At 37.3% G+C, this 11727-nt stretch overlaps 1 protein-coding gene across 2 annotated transcripts; it reads right to left on the bottom strand.

Annotated features, from left to right (window-relative positions):
- Window positions 1-5114: 5114 nt before the first annotated feature.
- Window positions 5115-10108, bottom strand: LOC110961382 (nicotinamide riboside kinase 2-like). Of its 2 annotated transcripts, XM_022208979.2 has the most exons (8): window positions 9917-10108; window positions 8613-8703; window positions 8025-8073; window positions 7618-7792; window positions 6465-6536; window positions 6258-6364; window positions 5887-5972; window positions 5115-5595 (listed from the first exon to the last, which is right to left on the bottom strand). In XM_022208979.2, the coding sequence occupies exons 1-7, from the start codon at window positions 9940-9942 to the stop codon at window positions 5887-5889; spliced, it is 606 nt and encodes a 201-aa protein (XP_022064671.1). In that variant the 5' UTR covers window positions 9943-10108; the 3' UTR covers window positions 5115-5595. The 2 variants fall into 2 exon arrangements, with proteins under 2 accessions (XP_022064671.1, XP_051802535.1); XM_051946575.1 differs by lacking the exon at window positions 8025-8073.
- Between the last annotated feature and the right edge of the window lie 1619 nt (window positions 10109-11727).

The following is an 11727-nucleotide window of genomic DNA, read 5'->3' as shown; positions in this document are numbered from 1 at the left end:
TTTATTCCTTTGACTGTGATACTTTTAGTGGATGTAAAACTGATCTGGTTGCAGATTTTAACAGAATTCAAACTTTTTTTTCAGCCCTGAAAGGTTTCATGTGTCCATCAGCTGAAGTTATGAGGCTCAGAAATGATGGAAAACATACAACTGGACCCACTTCTGTGCACTTTAAGGGCCTGGAGCTCTGAAAATATTCATAGTATGAAGGTAAAACTCTGCATGGCTTCATTAAATATAATAAAGTTATTGTACATCCAAACAGTTGGAAATTAAAAGTTAATTTTTGAGCCTGGAAACAGCAGCAAAAGCAAAGAAACAGGTTATTTAAATGATCTTGTCTCAGATGCACCCCCTGTCAAAAGTTTTGAGACAGGTTCTAATTTATTTGAAAGAGAAAGTGTCTCAAAACTTTTGACAGGGGGTGTATTTAGAGTCAGAGTTTGTGTTTAACGGTGTTCTTATGTAACCTGGACACGTTCCAGCTCCACGCTTCACCTTCATCCATCTGACACGTATAAAGCCACAAACCGCTGCGATGTTCTCTATGTGTGAACGAACACAAACAGTCGTAAAAACAGAAAATAGAAATGCTGGGCGCTGGAATCATGATGGATGTTTCCGTCACCTGATCCAGACGAGCTGAGCGGGAATGAGGTCAGGTTTGTCCAGGAAAGTGTCTAGACTGGATTTGTTTTCAGTGTAAAGCAGCCTAGGACAAAGTGGAGGCTGTTTCTCACTCTGCTGCTGTAGTTTAGCGTGTTAAAGACGATATCTGTAAGCCTGGAACACACACACAGTCCTAATCCGCTGGTTTACACTGGAAAAACACTTTCACTAAAAAAAACGGAGAAAATTTAGCAGGAGGGATGCAAGAAAAAGTAAACATATTCTAATTTTATTATCAAACTTAATAAGACGATGAATTATCATTGGTAAGAAAATAAAAGTAACTTAAAAATTATGTGTCCATTAAGTCAACACATAAATTAATTTAATTTATAAACTTTTTTAACTTTAGATATTACCTGTAATATAATACAGATACAGCAAAAATATGTAAAAAGAAGAAAAACTTGAAAAAATACAGTTCAAAATGGTTTTTTTTAAAAAATCTGTAAAATATGAGTGACTATTATCCACACTTCCTATATTTACTTTTCAAATATTTTTGTTTTAAATTGTGAAATAACGTAATGTTCAAAAAGTGCAAAATAGTGAAAATAACATCAAATAAATTCTTGCTTATTTAAATGCTTAAAAAAATAATTTTACCATCATTGTAAAACAACAAATTAGCATTTGTACAAAAACAGATTTTTTATTATATTTTCATTTTTTTCATTATTGTGTGATTTTACCACCAAACATTGTAAAAGAACAAATTAGTATTTAAGATTTAAATTATTAAAATAAAGAAAGTTAATAAATGTAGTTTTTCTGTGATTTTATTAGGCATTATCTGTAATTTTGCAAAACATGGAAAATATGTGAATTGAATTTAAAACTTATTTAGAATTAAAAAATATGAATCATTTTTAAAAACAGAAATATCCATACTTTTTTCAAACAACAGCTAATGTCTAAAATAATAATATTTTATCTTATTCAAGCTACATAAATTAGTGTAATTTTATTTCTTTTTTTTTCTTTTTATGAAATAATAATAACAGCTTAATACGGACATTATTGTTATCTTTATGATTAGTGGGTCATTTTTAATTTTTTTTTGGTGATTTTGATAGATATTATTTTTAATTTAACACAACAGAAATGTGTAAAATAACAGTAAATTAAAGTGGGTAAACTTACAGCTCAGACATGTATTTTTACAGTGTAAGTGTGTGTACTATTGTCAGGATATTATGAAGGCTGCATTACGTGTTTTGTGTGAACGGATTCACCTGCCTTCACGCCTCCAGTCGTCACTCTGCTGCCAGTTTTAGCACCAGGACTCCAGTCCAGCAGCTTTATTCATCGACCAGCTGTCAGAGCGTCACAGGAATCACCTCGTCACTCGATTCCACATGACCGACACGACGGAGTCATGAAGCTGCTGTGATGGATGTCAGAGAGGACAGTCAGATGATTCTAGATCTTTATTAATGCAAGACCTGCAGAAATGCTCTCAGGGAAATAAAAGTTCTAAGAGAACTTCAAGAGACGCCTTAAAGAACCAGCAGAACTACTTCCTTTAGGTCCCAAACTGTGTTGAAGATGGAAAAATAAATAGATTTTATTTACAATTTGGCCCTGTAAGATTTTACAAATTGTTATCAGTAATTTTGCAAAACAGGGAAAATCTGCAAAATATCAGAAAATTGTATTTACAGTGAAATAAATGCTTATTTTTACAGTAAATGAAGAAGCTCTTTAATATTTCTTCCTGCAGAATCATTGAACCCTCCTGTTGTCTTCATTAAGGGCGCCAAAAAACTGTTAACTTGTCTGAAATTATTTTTTTAATTCAGCATAAAAATTCCCCAAATTTCTGAAAATTTGCAAAACCTTCAGGAAGAAAATTCCATTTTTTTTACATTTCTTCCTTGGTCCACATTTTCAAACTTTAAAACGGGTCAATTTGAAAACACGAGGGTCAAAGAAAGTTTTGCATGAAGTGTCTTTGTGGAACCAAAAATGGTTCTTCTGTGGTATTAAAGAGTAAAATAAAGTATTTCAATCACAGAACTAAACTGATGTTTGCAGCCAGAAGTCCAGCCGGGCCAGCTGCAGTAATAAAACTACAGATATGAGCACCAGTGGACTGAACGACAGACAGAATGCTCTTTTGTTCCTCTGACTTGAATCCACTCTGGGAACGAGGACGCTTTAAACTCAACCCTCTACCTGACCTGTTCTATATTTAGCGGTGCAGTGATAAGTTGAAGAGGCAGGACGAGGTTCCCTGTAGGGAAAAGGGAAATTATTCTGTCCTATTTATAAGCGAGGAGCCATAGGTGACGGCAGCACGTGGCCGAGGCCTCATGTGCTGGAAATCTACTGCTAATAGCCTAAATCTTTGTTAGTCTGTGACCTACTCAGGCATCTACTTGAGGAAAGCCGAGGCGGCTATTTCTGAGCTGCTGTGTTGTGAAAACCCCCAGAGGGACGGATACGGAAAACATGCAACTGGTTCACGGTGGAGCTGCAAGGATTAATCAACTATTAAATGAATGACTTTACACTCTTAAGAGACAAACTTTTACTATTCTGTCTGCACTTTGACGTGTTGGTTAACCGGGCCCTCATATCTCAGAATGGACTGTCAACTTAAATCAAGCTACTAAAGTCGCAGCTTCATTTGGAAATGCTGAAAGGAGAAGCTCTGATCATCAAGTCTTTCCAACCTTCACGGCTTTAAAACTTTTAAAGCTTTGCAATTCAGCAATCCAAAAACAGCACACACTGACTGATCTCAAATCGCTGAAGTAAAGTCTCTTAATTGCCAGAAACAAAGATGGTGGTCAGTTTCACAAGTCTAGTATGTTTCTGGTGAGTATTGGACTAAGTCAGGGTTGCCCCAAAGCTCTGATCCTGATATTCATGGACCCTCAGGTGAAAAACGTGAGGTTTATGATGCGAATGAGCTACCTGTGGACGGTGTCTGGACTCAGTCTTAGAGATAAGACGAGGAGCTTAAAGTCCAGAGTGTCACAGAAGCCAAAGTTAGCGTGGTTCTGGTGGGTGCTGGACTAAGTCAGGGTTGCCCCAAAGCTCTGATCCTGATATTCATGAACCTTTAGGTGCTGCTGAGGTCAGGAGTTTTTCCAGTTTGGGAACGTTGGAGGTTCTACTCTTTGCAGATATTGTGATTCTGTTGGCTTCATTAAGACGTGACCTTCAGTGCACAGTGAGGAGGTCTGCCAGTAACCCGCGGACCTTTCGGCTACAGGTGAGGAAAGAGGCGAAGGAGTTTAAATATATCAGGTATTTGTTCACAGGTGATTGGAAATGGTAGAGCATCAGCAGCAATGTGGGCATTAAAGCAGACGACTGTGGTGAAGTTCTTGATTTACAAGTTAATCTATGTTCCAACAGTTATCTTTGGTCATTAGCTCTGCATAGTGATCAAAAACGTGAGGTTTATGATACAAATGAGTTACCTGTGGACAGTGTCTGGCATCTTAGAGATAAGATGATCAGCTCAAAGTCCAGAAAGAGTTTGGAGTAGAGTCACTGCTTCTTCTTGTCAAAAGGAACCAGCTGAGGTGGGTCAGGCATCATTTTGGCCTGATTAGGAGTCAAAACTGGGGTTAGACCTCATTGTAGACCAAGAACTCCCTAAGGGGAATGGGTACCTCATCTGGCCCAGAACACCTCGGCATCCCCCAGGAGAAGCTGGACAGCTGCTGTGACGAGGAACATCTGGAATTACCTGCTTAGCCACCAAAACAAAACCTTGGAAACACAAAAGTATGGACAAAAGCTGCATGGAGCACCAACTCACCAAACACCACCGATCAGCCTCGAGTCCTTAAAGTCATGGGTCTCAGACAAAGATGGTGGTCAGATTCATACGAAAACCATACCAAAGAAATGGTTCTATAGGCTGCATACTTCTATGAATAGCTGGTAGTTCTTGCATATATTCTCTCATCTGATAATTGAGATTCCTCACGTTAATTCTAATTCATGTAATTTGATTATTATTTTGTAGAGATGCATCAGAGAGATTCTTCCATTTACATTTCGCTCATCTGTATTTTTTAACCAATTCTTAGCAAAACAATACATACAAAAACACAGGTGACATCAAACCCTGACACTTCCCTTGTTAGGTTCTCACCTTAAGACAAACTAAAAAAAAAGACTGAAAAAAAACACAATAATTCGGAACATGTACAAAGATAAGCAGAATCTCCAGCATCCATCACCACCTGCCAGTCCAAGGAGTGCAACTTACAAAAGACAAGAAATTCAAATATTACAATATTTCTGCATGGAAATCTATTTGTTTAAAGATGTAGTCAGAAATTTGTGCCACATTAGGAGGCTCTAATGTGTCTAATAAAGGGGAGCAAAACATGGAATTGAGACCCTTTTACAGGTAAAGGGAAGATCAATTTCAACTCAATAATTAAAACAAATAAAACACTTTGTAGATCACAACCCAACAGTTTTTAATGTCACTTCATTTAATCAATAAACGTCTTGTGAAGTTAGTCCAATACTTAAGATAGAAGGGAACATTCAATATTAGAAGATAAAGGTTCCACGTAACTCAGTAACTGAGAAAACAGTAAACGTTTGGGTCACATCAGCTGCAGATATACTCTACGTCTTCATGACAAAAACAACACAACATGTTTGCTTTACTGTGTTTTAACAGCAACTAATGCATTTATTTGCAGGAGAATACGATCAACAGGCAAATGGTCCGATACAATCAGCAGTTTAACAGAATAATAACCCAGTAATGATCATTTTAACAGTGGAAGAACAAAACATTGATGATAAAAAGACAATGATTAAGTTAACATGACATCACACTATTTACAAAAACAAGAATAAAATTAGAAAAAGTTCATATAAAAAAATGGATCCTCGGTAGTATTTACAGGTTCTGTACAGGTATGAGGAGGAGGAGTCTTCCTGCTGCAAGAAACAGAGAAATACTGTTAGACAAAGCTGTGCATGAACACATTTCACTTTCACAAATTATGTACTTTGTTTCTTAATAATGTGATTTTATTTCTCTTAAAGCAGAACTCAAATGTGGCAGATTTTTTAAACTACAAGACTAATTTCTAAACTTGTGTACAGGTGCATGTTTGTTTCTGTCTTTGTATTTCCTGCTATGCTTCATTTGTTTCTGCCTGCTGTTTATCTTATCTCATAATCCCTAAATGCCACATCCACAGCAGATCACTTCCTTAGCCTTCTCACCTATAAACGATTGAGCAGGTTGTTCTGAATGTCCTCATACACCTGGTTGTAGATCTCCTCTTTGGATTTCAAACCATCAAGGTTCTCTGCAACAACACGCAAAAACAGAAAGTGAAGAGTTGGACAACTGTCTACAAAAATAATACAAGAAAAACATAGGATTCTGTGAAATTTATAAGCCTCAATTGACAGTAAATATCTGTACGAAACTGTTTCGTATAGTATATAACGACAAAATGAACTTAATCCAACTAGTAAATATCTGTGTAGATTCTGCAAAAAGCAACCAAACTTTTCATTTTGGTTCTTAAAAAAAAAAAAAAAGAAGTTCAGCTGCTTTTTACTGAAGCTCTTAGACAAAAACAACATACCAATATTCAAACTGCTGTCCTCCATCTGTTTCCTGTGTTTCAGGTACATGGGCCACACATGGCCGTCGAACAGGCCAGGAGGGTCAGGGACGGTGTACTGCCTCATACTGAAAATCAGAAATGCAGTTTGAGGATTTGTATTGGATATTGAAGAATTATGGAGGGGAAAAAAGGGCTGAAGATGCGTGGACACTCCTGTCAGCTCACCTTCTCCTTCTTTTGCACTCTTCATAGGGGATGGTGATGTAATAACATTTGTCAAAAACGTCCCGCAGAGGCCTGAAGGAGAGACGCGAACAAGATCAGAGGATATACGACATCTTCGTGATAAAGGAGTAAAAATACGTACAGCCATGGCCATAAGTTTGGACACAAGTACCATGACGCTTGTGAATCTTAGAAAATACCACAAAATTGTCACTTACAATACAGTACACAACTCCTGAGAACTATGTTAAGTTTCATATTTAAAAAAAACATCAAAAGAGTTTGGTGTCATTTTGTTATTCTTACCTAATTCGGTTGTGAAAGTACTGCATTTTTTTTGTTATTTTCTTCTAATATTATGTTTTGGGAACAAAGTTGTTCCAATTGTTGGAATTTATTGATAATATTATATCCCTTGTTGATTTGTTGACTAATTAAACTGGTGCTGTCAAAAAATATTAGTTATGTTCTGTAATAGACATCAAAACAGACATAGTAAGTCATGCTGTGTCCAAATTTATGGCCATGGCTGTAAGTGGTCACGCCGACGCTTATCTATGTCCCTACAGTGTCTGATATTCATAACTAGTACACTTGGCACCGCCCAGCCGCCCCACTAAGGGACACTCTGAGAGCTTTGTCCTGCTGAAAGCCTTATCTCTAACTGCAGAACCGGCTCACGGCGGCTGAAGAAACACGTGAGCCGGCGTCAGAACACAAAATAATCACGTAACAAAATTAAGGACGCCCACGTAATGTTTGCTGTCATGAATTTCCTAGAATGTGCATGAACCAAAATAACTTGTTCTCTCTGAACACGCGGAGGTGTGAAGATGACAGAACTCACACTACAGGGTGACCCAAAAGTTTGGAACTATATATGCTATAACAAAAATGGGTAAAATAAGAGTGAATTCATGCACCCCCAACTGAAATAGACACTGCAGTTAAACTTTGTTTCCAAACTTATGGGTCACCCTGTACAACCTGCACGTAGACACAATGTGCTCGCAGCGCAAACCACATTTACCACAGCTAAAAGCAGTTGTGTCAACATGACGCGCCCGTACAGGTTGTTCAGGAAGCTGCACTCACAGCACGTATAAACCTGGTAAACCTGTCGGCTACGTGACAATAAAAATAATCAACGTACGCGTAGTTGTAGAGCAGGAAGCCCTCCACAATCAGGATGTGGATCTGCTCATCTGGGTTTGAGACGTCGGAGGCAGAAGACAGGGGGACGCCGTGGGATCTGGCGAACTTCACGGGGTTCTCCATCCAGCCTCTTACCGTGTTGGTCATGGCCTCCATGTCCAAAGCTGTGATCACTGCAGAGCGAGATTGATAAGAAAGGAAGATGATGGAAAGAACAGACAGAGGTTTAGAACAGACACAAGCAAAGGATGTAAAGTATTGGGAATGTGTTTGCTGTTTTAAAGTCAGTGGATGTTAATGATGTGCAGGATGTAATGTAATCATGTAGGGTGGGGGTGTATTACATCAAAGTGACAGGTATGCTGGTCAACTATGAGTCACTGGCAGTCTTCAGTAAAGTCTTACCATCCCATTGTCTAAAGCCGTCCTCCCCGACTTCTATCTGATCGGGTTTCTGAAATAACAGTCACCAATAAAACATTGCTGCAACCTCACAGCTCTGAACACTTGCACATCCCACTCACATGCCAGAAAGTACAGTAAAAAGGCCAAACGCAGAGGGAAAACTAGAGCACACAGCGAAGGGCATGCACATAAAGAAAGGGAGCAATTTAGAAAAAGCATGTAGCAGTAATGAAAACTGAGAAAAACGCAGGCAGCAAAGCATTAAACGATATAACGCTAAGAGTTAAAAAGAGAGGAGAAACTGAAAATTAAGTACAAATGAAGGAGACCGATGGAAAACTGGCTCATTTAAAGTCTATCATATGCACACGAAGTCTATAAGAATGAGAGAACGGAAGCAGGGAGAAGGGACAAACAAGGCACAGCAGGGACTTTGCATTGGGGAAATGTCCACCTCCAGAGTGGAGAACATTGTGGTGGGGGATGGGACTGGACTCCTCACATGGCGCTCATGCAGTGTCCACAAAAAGGAGAAAGAAGCCAAAACAACATAAAAACTAAATCCACTTTTCCCCTGCTGAAACTCACCTTGAAAAAGTCGTCTTGGTGCACGACGCAGCAGTTGGGCAGAGTCTTAATCAACTTGTCTGTCAGGGTGGTTTTACCACCATTAGTTACTCTGTTCACAAAGAAAAAAAAAGACAGAAAAGTGTTAAAATACAAATAAATGATCGCTCTTAGAAATAAAGAAGCTATGTGCTGCCTGTAGTTTGGACTTTTAAAGTTGCTGTAAAAGACAAAAACCCACTTTATCCCAATATTAACATACACATATACATAAATTCAATTTAAAAGTGTGCATTTATTAATTTACTGATGTGTGAAAGTTATTAAAAGAAATAGTTTATTAATTCTAGAAGCAGATTGAAGACAGACACAGGATCATCCACTCACTAAGCTGAACAACTAGACACAGAAGTTGTGCGTTTCCTGTTGTTAGTGTTTTATACGTTGGCAAATGCAAGAAAAAGCCACATTTTGCTTACTTTTTTGAATATACTGTATAAGTTCATTAAACTACTAAAATGTGTTATAAAGAGTGCCACTGTTTTGGTGTTGGATGAAATAATCTAAAATTAAACTGTGTTTAATACATAAATAATAATATTTAACTCTTAATCATAACATCAGCATCATTTAAAATATTGATTTTCAAAAATATTTTTAATTTTGTGTGCTTTCATTATTGCACTGTCATTGGCGGTATCACATCTTTGTATACATAAAGAGACAGAGATGACTACTCCGGAAGGGAAGTTATTGCCAGATAAAAGCACTATTCATTAAAATAAAAATAAGTAGGTCAGATAGAAAGCTGGAATATATAGTACAGTAAAAAGTGATGCTAACAATGACATTTAAGCATTAAAGTACTACTACACACGGTGACTAATAATTGTACTTTCTGTGACAGTGCTGAGGGTTTAATCTCCCTCCACTTTTCACTGAGACTCGCGGTGATTTTCAAAAGTCCCGCTCGATTCATGTCAACAAACCGACGTGGGAAGACGTGACTTTAAACTGGTTTCTGGCGGGCAGCTGATAAAACATGTGGCTGAGAGGATAAAAACTACCAGACACAAGCTAACGGCGACCACTTTTACAGCATTAATATCTTAAACAATAGCACTAACTGGAGGTAAGATACCAACAGGAACTATAACATAAAGGTACACAAGATTACTTAGTCACAGCATAAACTACCAAACTCCACCTAACTATTTGAACATAGTAGTTTAGTGGTTTTGACGTTATTAGCATATTTTACACAGCATTTTAAACACGTCAGCAAACAATTAGCTGTTTAATAAATACAAAATAGTGCAACCTACCCGCCAATTCCTATAATGTATTTCATCCTGGTCGTCTTTTCAGGGTTCTCCTTCTCACCGTCTGCTGAAAGAACCAGTATCCGGCTTTTGTTGCCGAAAATCGGGGCAAAAATCCGACAATTAAAGTCTCAAAGAAACTTCTACTTGTTGTTTCTGTGCGCCGCTTCCTTCAGTATCAAGCGCGAGCCGCTCTACTTTATACCCAGCCGGCGTCCTGTGACGTCACGACGCAAGCACGGGAACGTCTGGTGCTCTGACGTGCTCTTACATTTTTTCCCCTCTCCGTCGTACGTGCCCCTCCGCGGCAGCCAATCGGAGCCAGAGGATCTCCGGCCGTCAGCCAATCACGAACCGCGAACTTTCACACATTTACATATGTGAGCGCAGCTGCTGGAGTCGCTCAGAGTGATGCTGAGCTGCTAATCCACCTGAGGAGCTGTGTGGAAAAGTACAGGAGTGATGCTTTACAGACACACCAAAATAACAATACAGTATATTTGTACTGGTAAAGGCTGCGTACATTTATGGTAAGAGTACTACAACAGTTATTTAGAGCAAAAGTCACATTTTACTTGGCAAAAGAGGTTAGTCAGCCTACATTATTATATAGCATGGACAACTAATAGGGAAAGTACCACCCAAGTTTGAAAAAGTATTTTAATTTTTTAGATTTAACAGAACATTTAACAACATTTTAACATTCATTATTCATTCTCCAAAAAAGGGCAATAAGGATAATTCACAAGGTCGGGTATCTGGAGCACACCAACTCCTTATTCTTACAGTCGAAATTATTCAAAATCACAGATTTGGTGGGATATCACAAATAATTAAGGCCCAAAATAAAATACTACCAGGAAATATTCTAAAAATTTTTAGTGGTCGAGAAGGGAGATATGATATTTAAGAGGAAAATGCAACTTCAAAATGTGTAGTGCCCGACTGTGTTTCAGTCTGTGGAGTCAGACTGTGGAACAGTATGAATGTGGAGTTGAAGCAATGTACAAGTATAAACCAGTTTTAAATACAGTATAAAAACACGATCTTTGCACGATACAAGGAGGAAGAGAAGGCTTGACTTGCAGGTGTTTACAGGAGTTATGGTTTATGTTGTTAATTATTTAATTGGTAACTAAGGATGAATTACTGATTGGTTCTAGTGCTGTTCTCTTTAGTATGAGGGTATGTGCATGTATGTATGTATGTGTATGTACATATATGTGTGTATGAATGCGTATATGTACATAGGTGTATGTATGTGAGTATATGTGTGTATGTATGAATATATATAAACATGTGTATGTGTATTTATATAAACATGGATATGTGTGTATATATTTATTGATTAATATAAATAGATAATATCATATTACTTTATTGTATCTTACAAGTATAAATATAAATTGAATGTTATATAATTAAACTTTAGGAAGCTGGAAATTATCAATGGATAGTTTATGGAAAAGGGGTGGGATTAAATAAGTGTTTGCTCATTTCTTCTCACTCTTTTTCGAATATGTACATTCTTCTGCTTTATGAAATTGTTTTGTAGGCATGTGTATGGATATGTATGTATATGAGTCTTGGGTATGTATGTCTGTATGCATGTATAGATATGTTTGTAGGTATATGTATGCATATACAGTATATATATATATAGATATTTAATATCCATTCTTTGCTCACCTGATACTTGTGTTTACATATTTGAAATAAATATCTCAAACAACAAAACAAAAACAACAAAATTTTATTTTTATATTGAACAAAAATATTCACACATATTGTGTGTGTGTATATATATATATATA

This window comes from Acanthochromis polyacanthus, chromosome 4, assembly GCF_021347895.1.
Source record: "Acanthochromis polyacanthus isolate Apoly-LR-REF ecotype Palm Island chromosome 4, KAUST_Apoly_ChrSc, whole genome shotgun sequence".
Taxonomy (NCBI): domain Eukaryota; kingdom Metazoa; phylum Chordata; class Actinopteri; family Pomacentridae; genus Acanthochromis; species Acanthochromis polyacanthus.
Note: the sequence above shows the minus strand (reverse complement) of the source record. Positions and strands in the feature narration are given on the sequence as shown.